Below are 12,170 nucleotides of genomic sequence, written 5' to 3'. Positions count from 1 at the left end.
TCCAGAACAGGCAAGAACGCTACATGCGTCATAACCTATAATTTGTGCAATAACATCAAGGCTGACATGTTCTTATGCTAAAGACAGTAAATAAAGTGAGAATCAGGAGGTTTTCACAGGACCAGGGCTAATCAGAAGTCAACATGGCGGATTAGCAACTGTATTAGTCCATTCTCACATTGCTGTGAAGAAATACCTGAGGCTGGATAATTTATAAAGAAAAGAGGTATAATTGACTCACAGTTCCACATGGTTGGAGAGGCCTCAAGAAACACACAATCATGGCAGAAGGCACCTCTTCACAGGGCAGTAGGAGAAAGAATGAGTGCAAGCAGGGGAAATGCCAGACACTTATAAAACCATCAGATCTCATGAGACTCACTCATTATCACGAGAACAGCATGGGAGAAACTGCCCCCAAAATTCAATTACCTCCACCTGGTCCTGCCCTTAACACGTGGGGATTATAGGGATTACAATTAAAGGTGAGATTTGGATGGGGACACAGAGCCAAACTATATCAGCATCCAAGATGGAGTCCCTCCTGTCTCCACACCCCGAATTCTCACATCGGAGAGTCAGGAAGCATGCATGTCCAACCAAAGCCTTAGGGCGCTCCCTCACTCCAGTGCATGCCTCTCTAGGGGAGTGTCTTACAGTGAACTTCAGCAAAGCTTGGCTCTCAAGAGTGAGATGACATACTGGCCCAGACACTAGGGCCTCCATCTCACTCCCTCCTGATAAAGGCCAGTAGGCTGCAAGAGCCACCAGCATGGGCCACACCTGCCCCAAGGGCATATTTTTAGCCCCAGCTAAGGTCCCGAGTTTGTGCCTTACCACCTGTTCCTGTCCTAGGTTGAGTGTGGTTGAGGCTTTTGGGGTCAGTGCTAGAAAGGTATGGGAAGGAGAAACAATCACAGCTGAGTGTCAAGCCTCTGATTGGTAAATGGCCAGGCCTTCACCTGGGAAAAAAGCCCTCCTACAGCTACTCAGGCAGGTGGCCACCCACGCTCTCCTTGATTACCACCCAAGACAGAGGCCTCACTCTCATGAGGCATCGCAAGGCCTCCCTGCCATTTCCCCATCTGGTCTCAAGACGAGCTACTCACTCAATACATGCATTAGGAAACTGTGGAGTGCCCAGCCCCACTGTTGAGTTTGAGGACACAGACAGTGATCAAACACAAGCCCTGGAAACCAGACATGATCATATGTAACAAACGCAAAGCTGGGGCTTGAACATGGGCTCTGGGAGAACGTGCAAGGTGACCCCTCTCAGAACAGGGCCTAGGAAAGATCTGACCTTCATGGTGCTTGCCCATGACCCTGTGGTTCATTGAATGTCTGAAGCTGGTTCCCTACTGCTGTTCAGAGATCTGGCTGGCAGCCTCAGGAAGGGTTTGCACTGAGAGCAGGAGAGGCACCGAGGGCAAGAGAGCAAGCACTGGACTTTGAAGCCAGATCTGGGTTCTAGCTTAGCTCTGCTGTGGAGTAACTGAGCGACCATGGGCCAGTCACTTACCAGCGCTGAGTCTCAGTCCACCCATCTGTGAAAGGAGAAAGTTGCATCCTGAGTTGCAGGGCTGAGTTGGAGGGAATTCAGTGACACTCCAAGACACTCACTAATGAGGAGCTGACTGTCCAAGTGAGGCAGTGGGTGCCCATGGCTGCCCCTAGCTGACTCTGACCCCTCCCCAGGACCCCAGCTCCCAAGGCCCCAGCATCTTTTTCCGGTGGGAGGACTAAGTCACCCGTCCCCAGGAGCTTCTTTCCGTAGGACTCTCAAGGACCCAGCTGTTAGTCCTGGAGGAGGTTCCTGCACTCTCCCCTTGCTCCCACCACACCACATCCTCCCTGGAAGTCCCCTCCACCCCTCTGTGCCTTTGTCCCTCCTGGAATGCCTCTCCCTGCCTTCCCTGAGCTAACTCATCCTCACCCTCCAAGATCACCTTGGCCTTACCTCTTCTGGGAAACCTTCTCTCATCTGATCTAACCCCCTGACGCATCTGGGTCAATTTCAGCCCACAGCCCCAGGCCTGCCTGAAGCTGGCAGAATTTTTCCTCATACTGTGTCCCCCTGTGCATCCCCCACTGCTTCCTAAGACATTGGTAAAATCATGTTGACCTTTCAACTTGTCTAGCTCTAAGAGTCTTGGATTCAAGCCTCAGCTCTACCACTAATTTGCTGGGTGACCTTGGGCAAGTCCACTGCCCTCTCTGAGCTTCCCGTTTCCTATCTGTGAGGTAGTTCAGCTTGTGCACAGAGGCTTCAGCGGAGAGGAGGGACAGTCAGCCCTCACTACCAGAGGCTCCTGCAGGCAGTGGAGTGAGGTGCTGCTCTCCTTCTCCCTCCCAGAAGCAGCCAGGATAGAGTCCATGGGCCTGAGCCCAGACCCTCCTCCATTTATTCAGGGAGCAATAGCTCACCGGGCAGCAGGGGCAGAGAAGGAAGGGGTGTGGTAGGCCTGGGCTCCAGCTCAGTGTCCTCTCTCTCTGTCCACAGTAGCACGATACAACCGCACCAGCTACTTCTACCCCACATTCTCAGAGAGCTCGGAGCACAGCCATCTGCTCGTGTCCCCCGTGCTGGTGGCGAGTGCCGTCATAGGTGTGGTCATCATCCTCTCCTGCATCACCATCATTGTGGGCAGCATCCGCAGGGACAGGCAGGCCCGGCTTCAGCGGCACCGCCACCGCCACCACCGCCACCACCACCACCACCATCACCACCACCGGCGTCGACACCGAGAGTACGAGCACGGCTACGGTGAGCTGCTGCCCACCCCGGGGCCCTGGGACCTCATCTGATTGTGATTGCAACACAGGAGGCATCAAGGAGTTGGCAACTCTGCCCTGGGTGAAGCAGGGTGGTCGGGAAAACATCTCAGAAGTCAGGCAGTCAGGAAGAGCTCACAGGTGCCCACCATAATGTTCTCGGTGACATGAGAGGCCCGGGTGACTGCTAAGAGAGAAACTCAGAGTGAGGCTGAAGGTCAGAGGGAGAGTGTGTCACACCTCCCCTGCCACTGTTGGTCCAGGCTGCACCAAGGGCTGGTCCAGCTGGCATCTGGATGGATGGATGGATGGATGGATGGATGGATGGATGGATGGATGGAGAGATGAGTAGATGAATGAAGAGAGGAATGGATGGGTGAGAAGGGAGAAGGACTCATAGGAAAATGGCTGGGTGAGGGGTGAGGTGATGGATAGATGGAGGTTGAGTGGAAGAGTCAGTGGATAGGTGGAGAGATGGATGGGTGGACAGTATGAATGGATAAATGGGTAGATGAAAGGATGGATGAATGAGAAAATGGAGGAATGGATAGATGGGTGGATTGAGTGTTATGCCTGAGTGGAGGGATGGAAGGGAGGGTTGAGTGGACAAATGGAAAGATAAATAGGTGGGCAGCGGGATGGGTTGATGGGGGTGAATATATGAATAAGTGAATGGGTGAATTTACAGAATGAATGATGAGTGAATAAAACTATCCCTGGTGAGAGTCAGCAGAGTGCAAATAGAACTGATCTGAGGGCTTCCCAGTTGTTGGGATCACCCTTAAACAGAGTTGGTGGCTAATTCTTGGGTGACCAGTCCCAAATCTGTGCATGTGGCCAGAATGCCTGAACTTTTTACAGAAAGCAGCCACCTGACTGTGTCACTCCTGGAAGGTGCCAGCTGTCTAAGGCAGCAGGAAAACATTCAATTGCATTCCATTCTCAGACGATTTTCAATGGCAGGAAAAAGCCAGACTCTTCCTTCCCAAATCACCATCCACAGGCCTTCAGGGGCCTCTGCCTAGGTCCAAGGCTACCATCAGATAGAGAAAAGAAAAGCAGGACCTTGGAGGTGCTTAACAGCAGTAGGCACCCTTCACACTGCAGGGTGAAGTGATGCCAACCTCCTAGGAGCCAGAGCCACGGCCAGACCTGAGGCGTTTCCCCCTCCAAGGCAGGAAAAGCTTGGGGAAAAGAAAGATAGGAAATATTTTTAAAATAGATTGAATTGGATCTGATCAGCCCTGGCCTTTGGGGCCCCTCCTCCCCCTCCCAGACACACCCTGATTAGCCAGGTTTGGGGTATTTCCTGTCCTTTTTCAGAGTTAACTGGTTAAGGAGGGGACTGATGGGTAGCTGGAGTTGGTGAACAGGAGCCTGGTAGTAATGGACAGTGAGTAAGGAGTGCTTGCTGGGTGCCTGGTGCTGTTTGTGCACATAATCTCACTGCAAAATCCTCACCATAGTCCTAATGAGATGATAAAAGTCCTACCTTTCATCATCATTCCAATTGACAGATCGAAAAGTTGAGGCTGAAGTGATTAAGTAACTGGGCAGGATCACCCAGCCAGCAAGTGGTGGATGCCAGACTTGAGCCCAGGCAGCCTGACCTGGCACCCACAGGCTGCCCGCTGCACAGCACTGCCCAGGAAGGGAGCTGGAGGTGTCGGGGAGACACCCCTGGGAGCCACCCCGTGGGCTCAAGGCAGTGTCCGGCAGACATGTACATGGCCACAGTGGGTGTCACTCAGACCTGGATGTCGCTCCCCTGGGAAAGCTGTTAGGAGAACCAGAAGAGCAGGAGGCTGGACCTTATGTAAGACACAGAGGGACATCCCAGGATAAGTCGGGACAAGTGGCCACAGTTGAGGTAAGACACAGCAGGCTAGTGGACTGTTCTCACTGTCCAACAATGAGGATCAAAGAGAAAGTTCAGCATGAATAAAACAGATGTGGAAAGCTCAGCCCATCCAGTCTCCGCAAGTCTCCCCAGAAGCCAGGGATTCCCCAAAGAGACAAGCTAGGAGCACTCCCAGGCCAGGACAGGCCTGTCCCACCCCTGCATCACCAACCTGAGCCTGGAGAGTCCAGGGCTCCTGCCCAGAGCATGCCCGTCCCCTGCAAGAGAAACCCAGGACCCCAAGCCCTGGAGGGTGCCGAGCAGACCCGGGATGGTCAGTCTGCCGCCTGCCCCTCGCACAGCCTGGCCCTTGCCCAGCTCCTCCCACTCCTCTCCAATCCCCTGTCCATGCTCCTTCCAGCCTCTGCCCTTTGCCTGGGCTCTTCCCTCTGCCCTGACTGCCATTCCCTGGGCTTCTCCAACCGAAAAAAGCCTTCCAGGTCCCGCTCAAAGGCTGCCTCCTTATGGGAGCTTATCTGGCCTCTCCTCGCACTTACCAGGCAGAGCTGGATGGGTGTCCCCCTCCTCTGTACCTCCTCGGCATTGCACCCATGCCTCCCTCAGTGTCTCAGTCATGGGGTGATTGTGCTGCAGCCATGAGAGCAGGGCCCACACGTGACTCGCCCCCACACAGGCTGGGGCCTGGAGGAAGCACTCCATGGGCAAGGTAGGAGCCACCATATTTTATCCTCAAGGCAAAAGATGTAGTTGCCCCCTTTAAAGACTAGGAAACTAGTCAGGTGCGGTGGCTCATGCCTGTAATCCTAGCACTTTGGGAGGCTGAGGCGGACAGATCATCTGAGGTCAGGAGTTCAAGACCAGCCTGGCCAACACGGCAAAACCTTGTCTCTACTAAAAATACAAAAATTAGCCGGGCATGGTGGCACGTGCCTCTAATCCCAGCTACTCGGGAGGCTGAGGCACAAGAATCGCTTGAACCTGGGAGGCAGAGGTTACAGTGAGCTGAGATCATGCCACTGCACTCCAGCCTGGGTGACAGAGCGAGCCTCTGTCTCAAAAAAATAAAAAATAAATAAAGAATAGGAAACTGGGCTGGGTGCTATGGCTCACACCTGTAATTTCAACACTTTGGGAGGCAAAGGTGGGAGGATCACTTCAGACCAGGAGTTTGAGACCAGTCTGGGCAACACAGCAAGACCCTATCTCTACAAAAAAAATGTAAAAATTATCCAGGTGTGGTGGCACATGCCTGTAGTCCCAGCTACTCAGGAGGCTGAGTCGGGAGGGTCCCTTGAGCCCAGGTCAAGGCTTCAGTGAGCTATGATCTCACCACTGCATGCCAGCCTGGGTGACAGCAGAGAGAGACCCTGTCTCTAAAAAAATAAGAAAAAAATTAAGACTGGGAAACTGAGGCACTAAGAAGCAACTTGTTCAATTACTTATCTTGGAGCGCACACTAGGGGCCCACAGTAGTTCCCAAGCTGAGAGGGCTGAGGGGTCGGCCTTGGCGCAGAGGAAAGAGATGGGCGTGGGGGCAGGCCAGCCCCTCTGTAGCCTGTGGTGGCCTCGGGACTGGTGCCTATGAACGAGGCCTCGGCTCTGTCCCTGGGGTGGATGGGATGACTGAGGTCACAGCTCTGCCAAGCGGGGTCAGGCCTTGGCTTCCCCACTGCAGCCTGTGGTGGTGGTGACCCCTGTGGGGTTCCCGCCTCCCTGCCCCACTTCTGCTCTCGGCTCCAGCTTTGGCACCTCCTAGGGCCTCGGCAGGGAGCCCAGAGGTGCTGTTGCCCCATACCTTCCCCTGCCTTCTGGAGGGTGCGCAGGGGCTGCTGGGAGCCTTGGGAGGGTGTCAGGTAAGAGGGAAACGCACTGTGAGCAGCTATGGGTGAACATGAAAGCAGCACCGCCAGGCGCGGTGCCTCACACCTGTAATCCCAGCACTTTGGGAGGCCAAGGTGGGAGGATCGCTTGAGCTCAGGAGTTTGAGGCTGCAGTGAGCTATGATCGCACCACTGCACTCCAGCCTGAGCAATAGAGCAAGACCCTGTCTCTAAAAAAATAAAAAATAAATAAAAAATAAATAAATAAAAGAGGGAGGGGCAGTGCACCAACCAGCCCCAACCTTTGGCACTGGGCCCTTTCCACCTGTCAGACACACCCACAGCCCCCCAGCTCTGGTGACTGAAGCCCTCCTGGCCTCTCTCCCACCCCTCTGGCTGCAGATTCCTCTCCTCTGTCCCTTTATAGGTCAAGGTCCCTCAGATCCCATGCCTTGGTCCTGGTCCTCTCTCTACACCCACTCCCTGCTCCATCTCATACACCATCCATCATCCTCCCTTGCCTGGCTCCAGCCCTCAGGTCAGCTCCATAACTGCGTGCCTGGAAGTCCCCTGGACATTACCCCGTGAAGCCCCACAGGCACCTCAGGCTCCAGGTGTCCACAGAGGCCTGATTTCCTACTTCCTATGCGCATCCTCAGGAAAGTTGCCAAAACTCTCTTTGCCTCAAGCGAGTTGTCTATAAAACTGGTACAGGAGGATCCACCTCAAACAGTTATTGTGAGGACTAAATTAGCACAGCACCTGGCTAATGGGTAAATACATGCTCAGTAAATGTGAGCTATTTTCATCATCTCTTTCTCCAAGAAAACCTGCTCCCAGGCCACTGCACTAATGTCAGCTGTCCCTGCCTGCCAGCCACCAGCCTGGCACCTCCCAGGCATTCTCCACAAGGCAACCAAAGTGACAGGACTGTGACCACTTCCCAATGGCTCCCCATCGCCCTCAGGACAGAGTTGGCCCTCTGCCTGCCCACAGAGCCTTTCTGTAGTCTAGCCAGACACAGAGAGGAACCACAAATGTTTGAGAATGAGATGGAGGTGGGGGAGGAAGAAGAAAGAGGGAGGGAGGGAGGGAGGGAGGGAGGGAGGAAGGAAGGAAGGAAGGAAGGAAGGGGAAATAGAGAAGAAAGAGAGAAAGAAATAAAGAAGAAAAGAGAAGAAAGAAGAGAGAGAGAAAAAAGAGAAAGAAAAAGGAAAGAAAGAGAAAGAAGAAAGAAAAGAGAGAAGAAAAGAAAGAAAAAGAAAATTTTGTAATTCTGTTCTGTCTCAAGCTTTAAGAGAGATCTGGTGGCTGACTCTGTCTCCTGTCACTTCTGCAGGTTTAGAGCAAGTGACTTCACTCTCGGTCTCTTCATCTGGTGGAAGGGGTAACCTCTGCTCTCCTCCCACAGTGGGGTGTGAGGTAGATGAAATCACAGAGATTGAGCACAGCAGGTGCTCATGAGTGCCAGTTCCTCTTCCTCCCTCTCCCAGAGCCTGTCAAGGGGCAGTGAAGTTGGAGTGATGTTAAATAATGAACCAAGGTATTGGGGTAAAGAGGAGGTTTCACCTTATGTGAAGTGAGAAGCAGGGCTTCCGGAGTCCTGGACTATTTGGGTCTGTGCTGACAGGGAAGTCAAGAGAGAAGGGAAAAGAAGGGATTTGAGAAGTTCAAATGGGGTGGAGGGTGCTGTCTCTCAGGAGCTCTGCCCAGCTGGATGTCTCAGGTTTGGGGTCTTAGCACCTTAGGGCAGCCTCAGTTTTCCCAAGACGCTCCACTCTGGGAAGTCCAAGAAAAAGCAGCCCAAGAAGAAACAGTAGATGGCAGTTTGCTTCAGCCCTAACAGCTCTCAGTGCTGCCCACCCAGTCACTCCTCTCAGGTCCAGGAAGCAGCCCTGACTTTCCCCAGGGATCCCTGTGTGACAGGCACACCTGCTGCCCTGCAGGTGGAACCCTCCCTGAACCCAAAAACCCTTCCCTGGCAATGCTGGCTGGTGGGGGGAAGGGGTACCTGGCACCCGAGCCCGGCAGCCCTGGTTCAACTTCCAGCCTCACCTTGTTGCTGTGTGCTGTTGTCTTTTCTTAGTTTCTTCCCTAAGTTCTTCCAAAAATTCTGTCTCTCAGCTGGTGCCCTGAACAGGAGAAACAAATCGCATGTCAGCTCCTTTTTTACAGCATATGTTATTGACTTCATTTCTCCTAGTAGAAAAGTAATGTGTGTTCATTATAGAAAACCTTAAAAATATAGACCATATAAGAAAAGAAATATAAAGAAAGAAATAGGCCAGGCGCAGTGGCTCACACCTGTAATCCCAGCACTTTGAGAGGCTGAGGTGGGCGAATCACGAGGTCAGGAGATCGAGACCATCCTGGCTAACACGGTGAAACCCCATCTCTACTAAAAATACAAAAGATAAGCCGTACGGGCGTGGTGGGGGGCGCCTGTAGTCCCAGCTACTCGGGAGGCTGAGGCAGGAGAATGGCGTGGACCCAGGAGGCGGAGCTTGCAGTGAGCCGACATCATGCCACTGCACTCCAGCCTGGGCAACAGTGAAAGACTCCATCTCAAAAAAAAAAAAAAAAGAAAAGAAAAAGAAATAAGAGTATGATCCTCTGTCATCTGGACAGGGCCACCATCAACGTGTTTGGAATATTTTCTTCTGAGAGCTTTCTCGGTGTTGGTATATAACCCTGGAATTGGAATTGTACCTGCGGATAGAGTTTCATATCCAGATTTTTCCACTCATTATTATATGAAGAGTGGGAAAAAGAGTTTAGGGGAGTGGGAAGAGCAGTCTTTGGGGTTATACAGACTGCATAAATTCCAACTCCATGCTTCACCACATATGTGACCCTGAGCATCAGCTTCCTTGTCTATAGAATGGGGATGGCAACTGCGCTACTCACAGCAGAGAAAGGTTATAGCTCCGCCCCTGATGCCAAGCCCCGGCCCCAGAGGGGAGGAGGCACCTGGGAGCCCTGGACTGGGGAGACCTCGTGTCTCAGCCACCCTTGCAGCTCCCACTGTTCCCATCCAGGACTAGACCCGTCAGAAACTGGGCTGTAGAGAGCTTAGCAAGGAGGAGCCAAGACACCCAGCTGCCCTCCGGCCCAATCACTCACTGTGTGTTGTCCTCCAGCAAGTCACCGGGCCTCCCAGAACCTCAGCTGTGGAATGAGAGGATTGTGCTCCAGCAGCATTTCCTAAGTAGTGTTACTAGGTCTAAGAAAGGAAGATTCTGAGGTCGAATGCTGGACAGGCACAGTTAAATGTGGTTCTTAGCTGCAGGACTTTTCAGAGCCTTTGATGTACTGGTGCATGGTGGAGAATGCAGTGTGGGGAGTTGCCAGACTCATCATAGATGCTCCTTTTTTTCCCCAAGATACCTAAAGGGAATTGAATGTGGTTGGGGTGGGGGAGGGCTGATCCCAGAGTTCTCTGCAGCCCTTGTTCCTTGCTACTCTCCTCCCCATTTTCCATGCCCAGCCCAACTCCACAGCTCAAAGCTCCCTGTTCACACTACACTCTTCTTTCTTATCCCCCTCCTTGGAAAGCTATTCAGTTCCCTCCTCCCAGCCTTCCTCTCTCCCCCTGGTTAAATCCTAGACAAGACTCAGCTGTAGCAGCCCCTCCTCCAGGAAGCCCTCCCTGACTTCTAGACTGGTCAGGCCTGCCTTTACTCCCACAGTCCCAGTAGGACCCAAAGCTCATGATACACTGCCTAGTGCCCGGTTATCCCCAAGGCAGGCTGCCACCACCTTGGGAGCTGGCCAGGACAAGGCCAGCTCTGCTTCCTCTCTGTATCCCCATGCCCAACACGACAATGGCACCCACATTCTGGAGCTGTCACTGATGGCTGAAGGCAGCTGAGCTTGGTGAGGAGAGGAGTAGTCAGGTGGGGAATCAGAGCCTCCATGGCCCCAGGTAGACCTATAGACCCATGAGGACCGTCCCTGGATCCTGGTCTGAGGCCCAGGCCGGTGGTCTGTTCCCTGCAGTGTCGGACGGGCACACATACAGCCGCTCAAGCCACAGGATGCACTATGCCTGCAGCTCCTCAGAGGACTGGCCCCCACCCTTGGACATCAGCTCTGACGGGGACATGGATGCCACGGTGCTCAGGGAGCTGTACCCAGATTCTCCACCAGGGTAAGGAGGCCTCGTGGGGAAGGGGGCATCAGAGGATGGGGCTCTGGACACAAAGACCCCCCAACTCCATCATGGGAAAGAGTGGCACCTCTCCACGTAGTATAAAATGCAGAAAACATCTGCTCAGTGGGCATGGCCACCTTCTCCCCACTCCTGACCAAGTAGGTCCCACTGAGGCAGTGTGACTTAGCAGATGTCACCTGGAAGTGCTAGGAAGGAAAGAGACAAGCCCAGCTCCTCAGGTTGCTGAGCAGGCGTGCCGGGAATGCGCTTGCAGTTTCAGGGGAGGTTCCGTGGCAGCTGTTCTGAATTCCCTGGGGATCTGCTCCTCCAGGTGTCTCCCTGGAGGTGGGATGGAAGGCCAGAGAAATATTTGGCTATTTCAGTGGCCTCGGGATCAACTTCCCCCTAGGGAAAAAAAAAATGCATTGTGTTTCTATAAATAACACCAGGGACTGGGAGGTAAAGAGGGGACAAGCCCATATGCTGACATCTGATGGCCCCAGGTGCACTCGCTCTGGAAATTCTTTCTTGTATGATCATGAGCAAGTTACTTAATCCCGCTGTGCCTGCTTCTCCATTGTTGAAATGTCCACGTAATAATACCTGCCCCTGCCCGGCGCGGGGGCTCACGCCTGTAATCCCAGCACTTTGGGAGGCTGAGGTGGGCGGATCATGAGGTTAGGAGATCGAGACCGTCCTGGCTAACACCGTGAAACCCCATCTCTACTAAAAATACAAAAAATTCGCCGGGCGTGGTGGTGGGCGCCTGTAGTCCCAGCTACTTGGGAGGCTGAGGCAGGAGAATCGCTTGAACCCGGGAGGCGGAGGTTGCAGTGAGCTGAGATCGCACCACTGCACTCCAGACTTGACGACAGAGCGAGATTTCGTCTCAAAAAAATAATAATAAAATAATAATATCTGCCCCACAGGATACTCATGAAAATGACACAGAAGTGCCAGTAAAATGCTCAGCAAGGCACTGGCTCTTCCCACCAGTGGTGTCGTTACTATTTCGAGGCCACAGGTGATAAACTATCCATGTTGAGGAGGACGAGGGGAGGGGATCAGGGAGGATGGGCTGACACGGGGAAATCGGCCTTTGTCAAGGGTGTGTGGTGCTTGGGTTGGGAGGAACTGGGACCTTCAGAGATACAGAGGAGGGTGTGACCAGCAGAGGGCACAGATGAGCAAAGGCCCAGAGGCAGGCAAGCACACCTGTGCCACGCTACAGAGGGCACAGTGGGGTTTGACCTCCTCTCCCCTTCCCCTGCCCTGGCTTTCCAGTCAGACCCACCTGGGTTTGAGCCCATCCTGGACGCCGCCCAGGTTGATGCTCTCAGGTTGATGCTCTCAGGCATGTCACTGTGGCTCTCAGGGGCTCCATTTCTTTGTTTATGAATAACCCTGCTTCCTGGGTTTTCCTGGGAAGGAAGATACTGTGAGTATCTGGGGATGTCGCTCAGAGTTAGACCTGAGCCCTTGGCTCCTGAGGCCATAGCCTGAGGACACAGGCACCTCCCCCACCCCCAGGAGTCAGTGGTTCTAGCCTGTGTGGGGAAGG

The 12,170-nt window shown here is 53.4% G+C and overlaps 1 protein-coding gene and 1 long non-coding RNA gene across 2 annotated transcripts in view; one reads left to right on the top strand and one right to left on the bottom strand.

Annotated features, from left to right (window-relative positions):
* BEAN1 (brain expressed associated with NEDD4 1) overlaps positions 1-12,170 on the top strand; it is a 58,750-nt gene that overhangs the window by 42,929 nt on the left and 3,651 nt on the right. The window contains exons 3-4 of the mRNA XM_055299408.2: positions 2,504-2,767; positions 10,456-10,606. Of these exons, the coding sequence (XP_055155383.1) occupies positions 2,504-2,767; positions 10,456-10,606 (415 nt within the window). The remainder of the gene's footprint in view (positions 1-2,503; positions 2,768-10,455; positions 10,607-12,170) is intronic.
* LOC129493344 (uncharacterized) lies at positions 2,754-11,136 on the bottom strand. Its single transcript, XR_008661117.2, has 4 exons — positions 10,807-11,136; positions 9,580-9,843; positions 8,512-8,588; positions 2,754-2,962 (listed from the first exon to the last, which is right to left on the bottom strand). It is a non-coding gene; the product is annotated as an uncharacterized lncRNA (long non-coding RNA).

This window comes from Symphalangus syndactylus, chromosome 11 (assembly GCF_028878055.3).
Source record: "Symphalangus syndactylus isolate Jambi chromosome 11, NHGRI_mSymSyn1-v2.1_pri, whole genome shotgun sequence".
Lineage (NCBI taxonomy): Eukaryota > Metazoa > Chordata > Mammalia > Primates > Hylobatidae > Symphalangus > Symphalangus syndactylus.
Note: the sequence above shows the minus strand (reverse complement) of the source record. Positions and strands in the feature narration are given on the sequence as shown.